The sequence below is a fragment of the Netta rufina genome (assembly GCF_964035555.1).
Source record: "Netta rufina genome assembly, chromosome: 4".
Lineage (NCBI taxonomy): Eukaryota > Metazoa > Chordata > Aves > Anseriformes > Anatidae > Netta > Netta rufina.
In genome coordinates, this window is record NC_140127.1 from 29939172 (window position 1) to 29956417 (window position 17246).

Here is a 17246-nt window from a genome sequence, read left to right on the forward strand (position 1 = left end):
TGTATCTTTTGCCAGCACATACACACACACACACACAAATAATAATAATTGGTGAACCAGAGAAAAGGAGCTCTAGAGAAGGAGCAGCATGTGCCTACGGAGATCATTTTCATGGTGTGGAGTATCCTGAAGAGTCATAAGTGATGTTGCCATCATTTTAGAGAAAGAATCCACTGGGCAGCAAATGGTAATAAAACCCCCAAAACATCAGGGTCTTTACAACTGAACAATTCCTAAAGACACATCATTTTACTTGTTAGCAGGCAGTTTCCATAAGACTTATTGCACCCATTGAGGTGTCAGCTGAGGATGTCCTGACGTCATGGTGTCAGAACCCCATCGGAGCCTGGGGGACGATATGTCACAAGGCACCCATCCCCAGTACTCAGAGGAGGGGACAGCCAGCCACTGTCACCACGATGGGCAGAGGAACCAAGGTGCAGAAGAGCTGGGACCCTCTCCAGGCAGGGAGAGCCCGCTCCAAGCCTCCCTCCCCTACTAGAGTCACCAAGGGCTTGGCCCTGATGGAGGCGAGGATGGTGTTCTCAGGTAGGTTGCAATGCCGGGATCCTCCACCCCAAAAAAAGGTCTGCTAACAAGTGCCACACTTTTTATTTCATTGGACAGTTTGAAGCCTAGAGAGAAATCTATGTCCTTTGCTTACATATTTTATACCAAGTATGTAGGTATTTTTCAAGCATAAGGGGTTATTTATTGTGCACAAGACGCACATGTGCACACACACAGAGATTCTGATGTGAACTGAAGACTTATTCAATTTGTAGCTTTTGTGCTCTGCTCAGCAGTTCTCATTCATTACTTTAAAAGCATGCCCTGCACCTGCCTATTGATGAAACCCCCCTCGCAGGGCTGGAGAAGAGAGCGTGATTCTCTTCTGGGGGTCTGAATGAAAGCCTCCTGCTGACAGCAAGCAAGGATTCCCCCGTGTTCCTGGTTAGCCGCAATTACTGCGATGTCTTCCTACTACAACCCCATCTGAATTTCAAGCATATCAGCTTTAAAAAGCAGGCTCAAGAACAAAGCTGATGGAGTGAAAAAAAAAAAAAGTATTTTTTGTATCTGAATTTGTCTTGGGGCCTGTTTTTCCATCACAGTGTGAATCACGACCATCACTAAATGATTTTTGAGTAATAAAAATTTAGAGATGATAATTTTAGTGCACTTGTATCTTGTAATAATTAAACAATGATGTTAGAAACTACTTCAATATTCTGATTCTTCCTCAAATTCCAAAATACTACAGACAATATTTGGATGGCATATATTGTTTCAAAATACAGTATATTCATTTCATTATCACCAAATGTATGAGTATATGCCCTTCAAGTTACCCACTACAGTAGTTTTCTGCTCTGGGGGTACAAGTCACAGGAATATAATGACTGCGGTTTGGGGTCAGATCAAGAATTTATATAATCCAATATCCTTTCCAAAACTGCTCTTAAATCTCAGTCACAATTTTTGCTTTAAAGCCTCTTTGCAGTGAAAGGTGACTCAATTTGGCCATGAACTGTGAAAAAGAAATTCCTTTGAAGTTTTAAATCTATTCCTGGCAATTTAATTCTAGTTTTTGTTTTATGAAATGTTGCAATTGTTCCTTATTCGCCACCTTCAGAACAGTTATTATTTAATAGCTCTCTACTACAGCCCCTTCAGTCACTTCAGAGACTAGAAGAGAGTAAAATTTATTCAGGCTTCCTGAAAATGTAGAGTCAAATTCATTTGCTTTGATTCCAGATTACTGTTAATTATCAGCTGCTAAGATTAACAGAGGGGCACAGGCAGATACGTACACCCACTCCAATCACTTTCAGTACCTTTTCTCGTTTTAAGAAATCCTTTCTTGGTAAGAATGGGGAAGCAGAGCAGCACACAATACTCCAGACAGAGGTACAGTGCCGATATATTTGGTGGCACAATACCTGGAGGCTGAGTTGCCTTCTTGCTGTGACCCAGCACGACACCATCCCCACTCCTTGTCAGAAGGAGTAGGTAGTGGTGTAACAACATGGTGTAAGCTGTGCAAGTAGCAACTGGTGACAAGAACAGCCTGCCTTATCTGTTCAGCTCTTTTACAGCATTGCTAATACCATTAAAAAAAAAAAAAAAAAAAGAAAAAAAAAAGAAAAAAAAAAGTGAGTTTTAGAAAAATGTCATGGTAGATAAACCTATTTTGATACAACCTCTGTGCTCCTTACTGAGCAAAGAGCTTTTTTTTTTTTTTTTTTTTTTTTCCTACCAAAGAGCCATTCTACCCTGTCTTTTTATCTAATATCATGAAATTAATGGTAAGATTGCTGTTACTCCCAGTGGATGGCGGATTATTATCTCTTAGGAGCGTATGTTTTCTGCAGAAAGCATTTTTCCTCAGAAACTAATCTTGGAGAGTGCTCTGGACCCTTCTTGCTGACTGTCCTCAATTGAATAAGGTTGCAGCAGCATTGTGTGGCACCAGCATTGCTCTTGTGAGGGATTTCTGCCAGGCAATTCTGAGACAAGAGTAACAGTCAAGGTTATTTTTAAAACACCAGAAGTAACTTAATCGTGGCAACATAATCGCCAATCAAGAATGCACAGCTTGCTATTAGTGACACTGATATCTTGTAAAATGAAAAGCAAACTGCACCTGATTATTTATAGGGTTCTGGTGCTTGTAATGAAACAAGCACGTTATTGCAGATTTACAAGTTATCAGATTGATTCAAAATTAACATGTTATTCATATGCATTTTATGGCTCTCGAGAAAAAGAAGCAAGCACCTACATTTCAAGTCCCTAATAATCTGGATAGGTCTATGATTACCACTCCACTGCCAATGGCTTAGATTTTTTTTTTTTTTTTAATTACCTAAACTCCTTAAAAATAAATTAGGATTTATTTCTGTAATGGTATCTGTAAGTTTCTTCGCTGTGATTTCAACAAAACAGCTGTCTCTTTTGTCATGATCTGATTTCTCAGAAGTAGCATGCTCACATACCTTTACAGTTATGTCCTAACATTTCTACCAGTTCAAGCCAGGTCTCCTGACCCAACTGGCAACCTGACGGTAAAAAGGGATTTCTCCTTATCACATAGCCTCAGAAAACATTGTTTCAAGGAAGCAAAGATGATAAAACAGACAAACAAATGGTAAACCTGACCTAGCAGGACTTCTTCACTGTATCTTTTCAGTCTTTCTTGCAGACAATCCTGATTAACTGCTTGAGTGAGGTGACAGAAAAGTAAAGTTAGCTTTTATTTCTTCTGCTCTCTTCCAGCCACAGGCTCTGAATCACAGTCAGTAGAAAAAGCTGAGCAAATAAAAGCAGAGTTAAATACTACTTGAAGTATGCTCAGCTGGTATATGTCACCTTTGAAGATATCTAACCAACGTATTAAGATGACACTTCTTGTGTCTAAGTGCCTCATTATCTTCCTAACATATATGTAAGGAAGGAAAGCACTAAAGAAGAAACAACTACCAAGGGACTGAACTCACAAACTCTGCACAGAGCACGGGCTATTTGTGATTTCAGATCCTCCAGGAGGCTCAGATGGGGAGACCTGAGCCACCCTTCAGCACCTGCCTTTCTCTGCTGACAGCCCTGACCCCAGGCCTGCAGGCGGCCCCACCAGGACCCAGAGGCATTTGCCCATGGGAGCACAGCTCCCGGTGCTGCTCCCTGCTCTCCTCGGGGTGATGCTGGCTTCAACACTCCTGATCGTCAGCCACCGGTTCCCATCTCGCACTGTTTGTTTTGGCACAACTGTTTCCCTCCCCCAAGGCCACATGGAAAATGAGATCAGGGAAGTGATGTGTGTTAAAAATAACCAGGGAAGGGAGAAAAAAAAAAAAAAAGAAAAAAAAAAAAACATTTTACCATGTGGTTGAGAAACAGTTGTTTCAGCAATGGGCAGTCATGGGTAGGCAGGCAGAGCAGCTGAAGCTGGCTTCACTGATGCCAATAAAAGGTGTGTGGCATTACATCCAGCCCTGGCTGGGTGCTAAAAAAAGAAAAAAAAAAGTGGGAGACAGACACTCTTCTGCTTCCGCTGTCCCTCATGAGTGGTTACCTCCAATTACTTGTTACTACTTGGTGCTTCTCAAGAGGAGATACACTTGGTGAACAAAAGATGGAAAGCAGTTTATGATGCTGAATCTCTTCCTCCACCTTCTGAAGAAAATAATGGAAATAAAACAAGACTGAAAGACATGCTCACATTTGGAGTAATGTTTGAAATTATAGTCTGTGAATAAGAAATCTAGCACCCAGTGTGACTTGGCTTATCACTTTTAAGACAGAACAGAAAGCTGGTTTATCTTTGATTAGGTTTTCTATGCTTTTAAACATACCCAACTATCATGTGTGCTTGCTAGGGAATGAGACTGCTAGGAGTGATTTATTAATTTACACTAAGATAATACGATTTGATGCCCTAACTTATAATTACTATTTCAGCAGGAACAACAAAGCCAAAAAGGAAAACCAGTCTCAGTGTTATTTGAATAATTGTCACTCTTACCACCCTCTCTCCCCTCATTCATCGCTCTGGGAACCTACCCACAGCTTTCTCCAAAACCTTGATCAAATAGATGTCTTTCACTCTGCCTAGAGAATCAGTGCATATGGACCAAGGGAGGGAGCATACTGCAGAGATTTCAAGTCTCCACAGAGCACACGCTGCCAGCAGCACCTCTCTTTATCTGACCAAGAATAGCCTGCTTCGAACGCCTTTGCTAAGCCAAAACTGTTGAGAGGCAGTCCCTCGGGAGCGAAGCCAGGGTTTTTTCCAGTGACAGATATATTCCATCTTCATCCTTATTAACGGAACACTCCTAATTGATTTCTTTGTTTACTCTTCCCCTTATTCTGCAAAGAAGAAAGAAAGTCTAAACTCTGCTTTCTGTATGACAAACATGAAGGCATTCCTTACAGAGCATTAATCACAGTGTGAAGCACTGAGAGACTACTTGACTTTCTATTGAATTACAGTTCAATTTCTACAGATTATCCAAAGACACTGTTTCCTCTGAAGCCTGGATGAACAATAACACATGCAATTAGTGGAGATTCTTCTGCAGAAAGTGGAATGTACAGTCAAATGAGAGTTCAGGCTATGGAGACAAAAAATAATAAACCCAACGGAAAAATCAGGACGTAGTTCCAACCTATATTTTCTCTGGCAGCAAAGCAGATTTAAGAGGTTTCTGCTTTTTATTTTTGCACCTATGACACAGTTCACTGCCTCTGCAGTCATGCCAATGTGACTGTTTGGGGGCTGTGCTGTAAACTGGACCACTGAAACAGGCTTAGTAAAATTTCCCTGTCAACTTTAATTAGTTAAACAATGTCATAAATTATCATGGCCCTGTCATGCATAGCTTGTGGATCCACACAGTGCATCAGCTGTTAACTCAGAGGAGAAGGCTCAGTTTATAGCTGCTTTGCAGAGTTCAGCTGCTACAAACATGGGCATTTAGCAAACATTCTGCTAAAGGAAGCAGAGCATGGGCTACCCACGCCTCGTGTGTAGTTCCAGGCTAAATAGGTCTGAAACTGGTTCTAAAAGGTGCCCTTCCATGGTAAGGCAGACAAAACAAAATTATCAGCCTTTACTGAGAGGCTAACTTGACTTTTAACTGGGCTACCACAGTCTTTGCTTCAACTGTCTCTGCACAGTGATCTATTTTAAGTTAATATGGATCCTGAGAAGACATATGGCTTGGAAATGAATCCCTTGCCTATGATAGGAGTCCTGTATTATCTACACTTGAAAGTTCAACTGGATTAACATATAATTATAGAAGCTATTCTGGAATGACTCCCCAGGCATTTCACAAAAGGAGTTCCTTTCTGTTCTGTTTTGCTTCATTTCCAGTAGTTGCTTGGGAAAAACTCCATGTGAAATCTCACCCTCCTGTTTTGCACCTTTATTTTCTGCCAGCTACAGTAGGATGTATTTTTTTCTTCCTCAGCCTGCATCAACATAGCTAATAGCCAAAGCAATAGCATAAATATCAGTAGACCAACAGGGAATTGGTTTAAATCTATACCAGCAATGAAATTGTCTGGCATCATCAGCTGCTCCTCCAGTAGGAGACTGTGTCAGCACACTCTTAATGGCTTGTCCTTTTAACAAAAAACATGGCTTGTGGCTTTTCCAGAGGCTTTCCTCTGCTTTATGACTTCCCATGCTTTATGATTTCTCCCTGTGACAGTTCCAGGACTGAGCCTGTGGTGTAGGAACTCTGCTTGATACCCAAAAACCTGTCCTCCGTCATAACCATTAAATATTGCTAGAGCTTTCCTTTTTTTTTTTTTTTTATAATTTTTTTTTTCCTAACAAACATACAACAGGTGTCTGCTTCTCAGCTGAAAACCTGTGTGAGGTTCATCTGGCTGAATGATATTTGGTGGGTGGGGTGGAACAAAGTCCAAATAATAGAGGTGATGGTGGGAAGGGTGACAAGAGTGTCCTTTCAGTGAGCTGTGATCTTCACAACTTAGTCATGATAAACTTGGGATATCTTTTTTGAAGCTACAATTCAAATGCTTTGTAATAACCATTAAGGCAGACACTGTCTTCATATGCTGACAAGATCTAACAACCCTTGATTTTGGCAGTAAAAATATCAATACTAATCTCAGACTGTAAATCAATGCTGTGAGGACTCTGGTGATTTATGAGTTCCCATAACACTCCTTTGCCCTGTCTGCACAGCTGAGAGGCACAGCCTGCAATCAGGAGCCTTCGGGTTAAGTTTCCAGATATCTATGTTGTGAAAGCAGTTTTCAAAATACATGATTTACTTGTTTATATTTAGTCCATAAAGTCTGAACAGCACCTCATGAACTTCACAGCACCCCTTGCTAAGGACATGAAAGCCTCTATTTTATGGACAGTGAAATGGTGGCGTGGAGGTTACTGGTGAACCTCAGAGTGAATGAAACACTGAGGTCAGCTCTGAGCCTTAGCATTCACCCTTCTGTCTTGATTTTCAACAAGAAAACTCAGGTACTCAGGCTGGCTGGGAACTGTGGTGTTTTCCAGCTAGGTGTCCTACCTGGAGGCTCAGAGGACCAGGAACAGAGCATAGCTTTGCTTCATTGTTCTTGTGCTGTGTCACTTGGATTTGCACCTGACCAGCTGTAATATATATTCACGCCCATTTTGCTTTAAAAAGGCATACCCTTCCTCAATTCTTCAATAGATTTCCTTGTAGACACATCTCTGAATGACCTGAGAAGTGTCACTTAAAAATCACTGGGCTTCATTATTTCAAGTGCCTTTGCACTCAGTGACATTTTAACTTGACAGTGAACTCGATTAAAATGAATTAAAGCTACTTTAATACTGGATTAGAAAGCCTACAGAGACTTAATTTAGTAAACCAAAGCCACTCTATATTTATATCTTCTGCTAATATATATTCATTTCATGGGCTCATTTGTAGGAGTAAAACATTTTCACAGGTGGGCATCCAATCAAAAAAACGTTGCTTTTTGTTTTGTTTCATGTCATGTTCCTTTTCCAATAGCCATGTTTCTAGAGCAGGAAAAGGAAATATTTCAGTGAAAAAAGCCTTGTGTAACCCCAACTCCAGGAGACACTTTAACATAATATAAGCAGTATGATACTTTTGCAAAGTGGAACAGCTATATCATTGTTGCATTATAAGCAAGATAGAAGGAAATAAAGTTTTTGTTGCTCAGCTGTTTCAGTATGCTATCTAGATAATTACTTTCTCCGTCTTTCCTGTCTCTAAGGCCCAGATGCCATACGTGATCACAGAACAAGGAGGGCTGAACACACTCACTACATAGGAGAGACATCTCCCGCAATAGAGGGTACCAGTGATGCTAACTACTTGTGGCGGCCAGCCTCCTGTTCACGCGCACCACCTCGCAGATCTGACTGCCCTGGAGAAATTGGGTGGGGTGTGAGAGAGCTCAGCCATTTTGCCAGGAAAAATCTCCAGAGCGGAGCGCAGATCAAGGTAAAGAAGATGTCAAAACTGAAAATACCACAACTCCAGAAGGCAGAACAAAGCTGTGCTCTGTTTTGCAGTTTCATCCTGAATTGTCACTAAGGCAGAGACCATTCATGGCCTACACAAAGAACAAGAGAGAATTTAGTGCTTTGATTAAAGACTGTGTTAAACCAAATATCAGCCTGTAGAAGCTTCTAGACATATTTCTGGAACAGTTTGCCCAAATTCAGGCTCCTAGGTAGATGCAGATGCCTGAAAAATAACCTGATTAACCATCCTAAAATAACATAACATATGCTTCAAAGGGCTGGATTTTTCCACATGGCTAGAGCAGAGATGCAGAGGGAGCTGCTTGAAGGAGCAAGCTCTAACATGATGTGAGCCATCAAGTGACGCAGCCTGGCCAATTCCCAAACACTGCACAGACCCGAAGCATCAGGTGTTCAACCTCTGTGTGACCAGAGCCCTGCAGGGCTTGCATGCTCACAGACATCTGGTAGCTCTGCAAACCCGCATGTGACTCAGTCCCAAGCAGAACCTGGGGAGCAGAAGTAGCTAAGGAACTTCAGACACCTGAATTTCTTCTTGCTCTTTGTTTTGAAACCCTTACACATCCAGCCACAGCTGACTTCAAGATAATTCTAATTTGCACAAGATTATAACTAAAAGTCCCATGGCTTGATTTCTGAAAACAATTTTATATATATATATATATATCATATATATATATATATATATATAACTTTTTAGTTATATACATATATATATAACTTTTTTCTTGTATATACACACACACAAATTCACATGTGATGATACAAGTATATTTTAACATTTCTATGTTTGTTGTGTTGTAATTTTAGAAGCCCAAAATGATTAGCTTAGGGCTGTATGAATACATAATACTAACAGTGTTTTTGCCCTACAACAAGCTGTTTCAATATCTAAGGTACTCTTACATTGTGCTGCATTGCTCCCATTGCACACTATATCCTTTCAAGTATACCCTTCTGAAAAATTCAGTTAACACTTACTTTTTCAGAATTTATCTATGTTTCATAGATCTTTATGTGTTAGACACCATTATGAAAAGGCAAGTAACTCAATAAGAGAAGACAGCGAAGGGAAGAGAAATTCTCCTTCCTAGGAGAAAACAAGCCTGTCGGGCAGAAAGGGAGCTCCCAGAGGGCAGAGCAAGGCACCTAGAAGAAGTAAAAAGAGAAGACTCAGGAACCGGAAATCTGTGGTACAAGGATTAGGAAACTGCTAGGAACAGCAGATGCACAGGCTTTTGAAGAGATGGAAAGAGAAACAGGGTCAGGGAGCCAAAGGAAAGCATCTAGATTTTGCACTAATCCGGGAAGCTGATGAAAGGTTTCTAGACCAGGAACAAACCTGAAAGAGAGGACCCACCCCACATAGGCAGAGTGGTGTGTAACAATCCCTTCAGGGTCCATTTTCTATCTGAATTTTCTGCGGTTGTGAAGTTTGCCTTGACTTAAAATCTATTCATGGGAAACCAGTTTCTGAGTTTGTTTTCTGTGCTTCTTGAGCATCTATGAAGAGAAGCTGGAGGGCCACATTGAATCTGTAGCTGATTTGCTGTCCCCTCAAGTAGAAGTGACCAGGCCCTGGGTTATCAGCTGTGAACAGCTGCCCTTTTAGGTCTTCACGGGGATCTTGTTTTCTCTTCCCAAACATACACACTACTTATCACCACTACTACCTCCCCAGAGAGAAAAGCAAGATAGATGGGCAGATAGTCCTGTTTGACCCTTCCACCTGGAAGCAGCAAAGAGTATTTTCCAGTGTATTTTCCCCTACTCACAGCCATTCAATAAAGGAACGCATTCAGTAGCACAGCATGGAAGTAGCTACAGCTAAAGCGTAACAAGTGGATGGAGCTGCTTGGCTGAGTTAACTGGCACTAAAAAGCCTAACTATCAGATACATGTGAAAGGAACTGATAGCTGGTGCTAAACTGATAAATCTTTAATTTCTAGTTGATCCTTTGTGCTTTAATGAAATGCAAGGAGATAAAATTCAAGAGCATTCAAACACTCTGCAAGCCTCGTTTCATACCTGAGGACACCCTTTCTGCCCTCACTGTGCACCATCTTTCTGGGTCAAACCCTGAATCCTAATCAATCACTCCTCTGAGAAGTCTGAGGAGACGTACAGTCCTGGGAAGAGTTGTTGTATTGACTAACACCTCCTGCCATTACTCAAAGGAACGTTCCACGCTGAAACCAACCTGGTGTGAGTCAGAGCTTGTGACAACACAAATAAGGGTGTGAACATGTATTACACACATCCATAGCCTGTGTGTGTTGGTGTGAGTCATACACACACACTAGGTTTGTGATACCGCTTTTCAGAAGTCAGTGAAACACAGCTGAATTCTCTTCCATCTTAACCAAAGTGGGGCACGCTGGTACACTAGTTTTGAGCCACGTGTTCTTCAGTAGCCATTTAGGAAAGACTCATCCAACATGAGGAGGTATGTTCCAAGGGCAATGCCATATGCCAACACACAGTCCAGATTTTAGTAGCAGAGCTGGGAGAGGTTAGGTCTGCCTGATTAGTGGAGAAAGCTGTTAAAAATGTGCTCTTACAACCCGACACCCTCTGCTGCTCTGGTCATGCAAGAGGCCAGCAAAAGCTGAGCTCTGCATGGTAGACCTAAGGCCCTCCTGCTTTGATCCTTCCTTCCCTGGGTGGCAAAAAATAGTTACATTTAGCATAATAAAACATTTTATTATTAATAGCTGATAATGGAAAAAAGAGTGAACTCTCCAATATAGAATGAGCTTTTAAGCATTCAACTGCTGTTATTTTTTAACATAGTTAACAGATTTTATAGCTTATTTTGTATTTCTAAGTGGGCTTTTTCTAGGATGGAAAGTTCCAAACCATTTTCTTCACATCAAATCAATAGCAGACATGCAGTCTCTCTCAAATGTCTAAGCATCAGCAAATAATTTCAGTTCTTACATTCCCGGTCTTCAGATATTAGTCAACACAGATTAAATAAAATCTGCTTAGTGAAGTTGTAATAAACAGCTTTTTTTTTTTAATTGGAAAAAAAAAAGAGCTTTTAGCGCATTGTTTATCATAAGATCTTTAAAAATTTAAGCTAAAATCCAGAGCTTATTCTTACTGTTGTTCACACTGTTGAAATACTCTAACCAAGCACATCCGAGACATCCAGCCTTATTAGAATAATGCTTTCAAACATATCGTACAAAGTGGTAATTCTTAACCCTGGCAGAAGCATTGTGAGCTAAGACCCCCAAATTTCAGAAAGTGAAAGCACAGTGCATGCTGAACAATGGTCTTAATGCTGTCACCATAGAGATGACACTTTGCAACCCTTATTTATATCTCCTTGATTGCACCAAACAAATGTGCTCTCTTCATAGACAAGTGCTTTTGGTTCCTTGAGGATGATTTCTCTAGATGACGTTTTGAATAATAGCTTTGTAGGGACATAAACATTATTTTGTAGTACAGTGAATTTTTCAAGATAAAGAATACAGTAACATTTCTGACAGGAGAAATAAAACAACCAGCTAGAATAAATGCAAAGGAAAACCTTTAGTTAAAGTGATCAATGGACAGAACAGATACTGTCTTTGTCTCCACAGAAAAGAATGAAAGAACCTGTTACTTGCATTTGTCCAATGAACTTGAAGATATAGGGGAGGAAATACTTTGGCTAAACAAAAAACATTTTTCTAGGAATGGAAAACCAAAACCACATGTTTTTTCTTTCAAAATAAAAGAAAAAAGATGTTTTAAAACTGTTGTTACAACAGTTTTCTTCCAGTTATATTCATTTTTGCATAAGTTTGCAAAAGTAAGCACGAGTTCATGAACATCATTAGCTGTTTTCCTGTAAATAAAATTATTACAGAAATAATCTATTTCATAATAGAGAAGAAAAATCAATGCAGAAAGCTCAGGAAGACTATGATCCTCCATCTCTAAAAATAACTGTCTTTTGTGCCACACAACCTTATCACAAGAAGTTCTTGTTTTCTCTTTGAGCGATTGTCATAGAGAAGCAACTTCCCTAACAAGCTAAGTATCATGCACATTCATAGTTCTGCATAAGCCTTCACTATTAATAAGGAAAACTAGATATAATAGTAACATTCATACTTCATTTTAATACAAAAAGAGACTTAAAAGCAAAGTTTATACCTTTGGATGAAGGGTATTTAAGTCTAACATAGCTGAGTATGAAATGCCTCTACTGGTCAAAAACAGGTGTGGAGTTTGGCTCATTATTTGTAATTGCAGTCAGCTTCCCACATGTGACTCCTGTTAAGCTCTCAGCTACATCCGAAGGCAGATCGTGTGTGTATATATGTGTGCATACCTTGCATTTGGAGCAAGGAGCTGCTGGTTCACCTAACAGACCCTTCCCACCAACACTGCTATGTGCCCGTCACAGTGGCATCAGGGTGAGGTATGCTTAATAGCCGCTGATTTCAAAAGCTGATTGCTCTGTCACGTTAACTTTGGCCTCATGCTTGGCCCGTATCCCCTGATCCTTGATGTTGCTTGTACTTTCTTGGAACAGCCAGAGTGCCTCTCCAGACACAGGAATGTGGGCACAGGGCAGGTGGTGCCAGGGACTTGTGCTTTTGACCCTGAAGGCCACAGGAATTCAGTTGATTTGAGGCTCATGACTGCATGAAGCTGAGCCTGAGCAGGCACAGCTGATACACAGAGGACAGGTGTGCCTGAGGAACTCTGTTCCTCAAGCTGGGGTAGGCAAAGGTAACCCGGGAGCTTCAGCCTCCCCAAGGCAGGAATTATCTCCCTTTGGTGCAAAAGGTACAGAGCAGTCAAATCTAAATAAAGTTTTCAGAGTGATGTGCTGCTGTTACTTTTACAAGAGTTTTCACACTGAAATGTGCGTGTCTTCCAGAGAAACCCACAGAACAGCTCGGGTTTATCTCCCCTGGCATCTCTGTGAAACAGAGCTGCTACATGCTCTTCTTATCTCTCTACACACCTTATCACGAGAAAAACACACACACACACATCCCCCAGAATGTAAGTTGCAGTGACTGCTGAGACAGATGGTCCCAGCACTGCAGCCTGCAGCAGCATCTGGGGCAGGAAGGAGAGTCTTGTCCCCCTCCCAGCCAGGGAAGTGCTGGCAAGCCCCGATCCCTATCAGCAAACAGGATAAATCCACATGCTGGAGTCCAAGCATTGGTGCCTATACAATGACCTCCTCATAAAGGTTTTAACCAGGCTACTACAGTTCTGTGAGGGAAACACAGTTGTCCTTCAGAGCCATTGTTGCCCTGAGGTTCAGACGTGCTAGTGCTGCAGATGTGGCCCTGGTTCCCATTCACAGAGGGGTCTGTTTTCAGCTTTTGGTCAGGAAGGGGAAGGCTTATTTTTTGAAGTGTATTTCTGAGTCCTTTAGCACAAGACAGACACAGCTTAGCACAGTCCTAAGGAAAACAAATGGAAAGAGGAGAACAGCACAGCAAGAAGGCCCAGTCAGCACAGGTTCACAAAATGCAGGTCATGCTTGTCCAACCTCATCTCCTTCTGTGATCGTGTGACCAGACTGGTAGATAAGGGAAGGGCTGTTGATGTAGTCTACTTAGACTTCAGCAAAGCCTTTGACATGGTCTCCCACAGTATTCTCCTGGCAAAACTGGCTGCCCGTGGCCTAGACAGGTACACTCTTCTCTGGGTAAAGAACTGGCTGAAGGGCCGTGCCTAGCGGGTAGTGGTTAATGGAAGTAAGTCCAGCTGGCGTCCTGTCACAAGTGGTGTCCCCCAGGGGTCGGTACTGGGGCCTACCTTGTTTAATATCTTTACTGATGATCTGGATGAGGGGATTGAGTGTACCCTTGGTAAGTGCAGACAACACCAAGTTGGGAGGTAGTGTTGATCTGCTTGAGGGAAGTGTGGCTCTTCAGAGGGACCTGGATAGGCTGGAGTGCTGAGCTGAGGTGAATGGGATGAGGTTTAATAAGGCCAAGTGCCCGGTCCTGCACTTTGGTCACAATAACCCCATGCAACTCCATAGGCATGGGGCAGAGTGGCTAGAAGACTGTGAAGAGGAAAGGGACCTGGGAGCATTGATCGATGCTCAGCTGAACATGAGCCAGTAGTGTGCCCAGGTGGCCAAGAAGGCCAATGGCATCCTGTCCTGTATTAGAATCAGTATGGCCAACAGGACCAGGGAGGTGATTGTCCCCCTGTACTCAGCTCTGGTGAGGCCGCACCTTGAGTACTGTGTTCAGTTTTGGGTCCCTCACTACAAGAATTACATTGAGGCCCTGGAGCGTGTCCAGAGAAGGACAACAAAACTGGTGAAGGGCCTAGGACACAAGTCCTGTGAGGAGCAGCTGAGGGAACTGGGGTTGTTTTGTCTGGAGAAGAGGAGGCTCAGGAGAGACTTATTGCTCTCTACAACTTCCTGAAGGGAGGTTGTGATGAGGAGAGGGTCGGCCTCTTCTCTCAGGTAACTAATGATAGGACTCGAAGAAATGACCACAAATTGCACCTGGGGAGATCTAGATTAGATATCAGGTCTGATATCTAATAATATCTGATATACTAGATATCAGATGCCTATTTCTCTCAAAGAGTGGTCAGGTGCTGGAACAGCCTACCCAGGGAGGTGGTGGGGTCACCATCCATCACGGTGTTCAAGAAGTACCTGTACAAGATGCTATGAGATATGATTTAGTAGCTTAGTGGGTAGTATTGGTGATAGAAGGATGGCTGGACTAGATGATCTTGTAGGTCCTTTCCAACCATGTGTTTCTATGATTCTATGATTCTATGACATGTGTAAGAGGGGAGGCAAACTAGAGGACATGGGCTAGCTCATTGATCTAAGGATAGCCAGCGCAAATTATGAGCTACAGCTTCAATCCTGCTTGAATCCAATAGGTGAAGGAAAAAGGAATAGCTCAAACAGTTGCTAATGCTTTGTAAACATCTGACATTCTTGCTGTTCAATTGTGCAAGACCTGAACAACCACACAGAGCAAATAAAGCCGAGAAGTCAGAGAGAACAATTCAGCCTTCCTGCTTTGTTGAACTTCAGAGGAGCTGTGATTCAGCTATCTGTACCCACTTTGTCCCAGCATATGGTCCGAGTCCTGCCCTCAGACAGGCTGTATGGGAATTAACATAAAGACTGCTCAGGGTGTAGGGGTTGCTGGCAAGCACACACGCTGTGCCGCACTGCTGCTCTCCCCAAGACAAATGTAATGCACGTGGCCATCTCACTCAAGCAAGTTAAGTTTAAAAAATACATGTAACTTCTCTTTGGTGGTCAGGCCTCGACATATTTAACAGAGATACCTGCTACCCTGCCCGTGTTGTGCCCCATGATCTCAGAGGCACAGTCTGTCATGGACTTCACATATTATCCCTGTTCTGTTTCCCATTTGTGTCCTTTAGATGCATTTCAAATACTTCCTTACCTTTCTGACAACTGTTCCTCTGCTTAAAAACAGCTGCAGAGACTCATTTCTCTAAGTGACACTTTATTGCCTCTTTTGATAATTCTTTACAGAAATTTAAAGGAGTCAAACTGCCATCAAGTTCTTCATCTCTGCAGACCTTGCAGAATGTGGAAACAAGTAATGATTGCCATTTTTTGCTTTCTCTAGCTTTGTTGTCACATTGCCACCTAAGTGGACATACTATATTCTTCCTTCCTGGTACTACAGATGTGCCTTAAGGTTAACATTTTACCTCATTTCTGTTTCTCTTTGACAGAGAGGACTCATTTGGCAGGCTGCTGAAGATCAAGCCACACACCGATACCAAAGTCCATGGTAACCACTTATTTATTGTTGAAAATTCACTCTGTTTGCTGCTGTATGAGGATGTTCCTCAGGAGCTCCTGGAATAGGCAAATTATTAGCATACTGGACTGCCAAGCCCAACAGATTTAATAAAAGCCTACTGCTGGCACCCATTGCTGCAGAAAACAATTGAGAATAGAATATATGGCTGATATTTTGTCAAAAACCAATAGGAGTATTCCAGAGCTAAACTACAATGTGTTTCAGGCAACTGGAAGAGCTCTCGGGGGAATATTTAATCCCCTTTGAAGAGAGAGCCCTGTTTCACAGAACACCATTCACTTTTCAATGAGAATTAATTTCTCCATTTACTTTAGTTAATGCATCTCAAAAGAAATCACAGGTTTATAAAGCAGTAATTAGCAACAATCACCTTCAGCTGGGAACATGCTACAGAAATTGTAGAGTGATAGTAGAAAAAGCTCTTATGGGGCTAGCAGAGCTGCTCCAGCAAAACCATGTATGTGGAAAGAGCTTGTATTGTGTTAGCAACATAAAGACTTACAGAGGTCCACCATGACCAGGAGCTTTGACTACTGAGGCATTTATAACGGAGACCCAGGTTAAACATGGAGGCATGAAAAGGACTGAGGGCATTTATGGAGAAGAAGAGCTTCACAGGTTTTGTTGCACCTCCTCTCCTTCCCCCTAGAATTTTCCACTGGGAAATAGAGTACATTAATGCCTGCAAGCCAATGACATCCCATGGAAAATGGGACATGCTTAAATTCCCTAGAACTAGCCTAGGAAGCAGCAGGTGATGACTGATGTGCATCCACCGCCACAGCAGGTCTCCGCATGTGCCCACCTGCTCCCAGGGCTACCAAAACCCATCCTGCCCCTGCTCAGCAGACGTATCGGTGCCTGCACTGCCTCAGATGCCAGAGCAGCTCTTCCAAGCTGAACTCCATGTTGCTGGTAGTAGCAGCACTACCAGGAACAGATGGGCCAGCTGGTCTTCAAAAGCTGTAATTGCTCCCTAAACTACAGCATGGGTATGCTCCCTAGCGTGCCAGGAGTAGGAAAGCGTTATGAATTTACTGCTTATTTTGGTTATTACAGTAGTGTGTTGTTGAGACTCTTGTAGGCTGGTGACAAGCTACAACACAAAAAGCGCTACCACAAAATCCCTGATCCAACGATATCTTCAGTCCATCCCTGGACGACAGCCAATGCTGTCAGGCAGCATTGCAGCTTTGCCATTTTTGTAAAGCATTCATAAAGCATGCACCTTATTAAGCACTTTGAAAGTAATCCTGGTTTAAATTGATTGTTGAACAAAGAAGCAGCAGCTTGCTGTTGGGGAATGTTTTATTTGCTTTACATCATAGAAAGGTGGATAGGAAAACAAAGTCACCCAAGCTGGAAACAAATAAATTAAATGCATTCAATT

General features: G+C 42.0%; 1 protein-coding gene across 1 annotated transcript in view; it reads left to right on the plus strand.

Annotated features, from left to right (window-relative positions):
* Positions 1–419: 419 nt before the first annotated feature.
* Positions 420–17246, plus strand: part of SPMIP2 (sperm microtubule inner protein 2) — a gene marked incomplete at both ends in the record, with an annotated part of 37833 nt that continues 21006 nt past the window's right edge. The window contains 3 exons of the mRNA XM_084286056.1: positions 420–549; positions 7771–8000; positions 15765–15823. Of these exons, the coding sequence (XP_084142182.1) occupies positions 420–549; positions 7771–8000; positions 15765–15823 (419 nt within the window). The remainder of the gene's footprint in view (positions 550–7770; positions 8001–15764; positions 15824–17246) is intronic.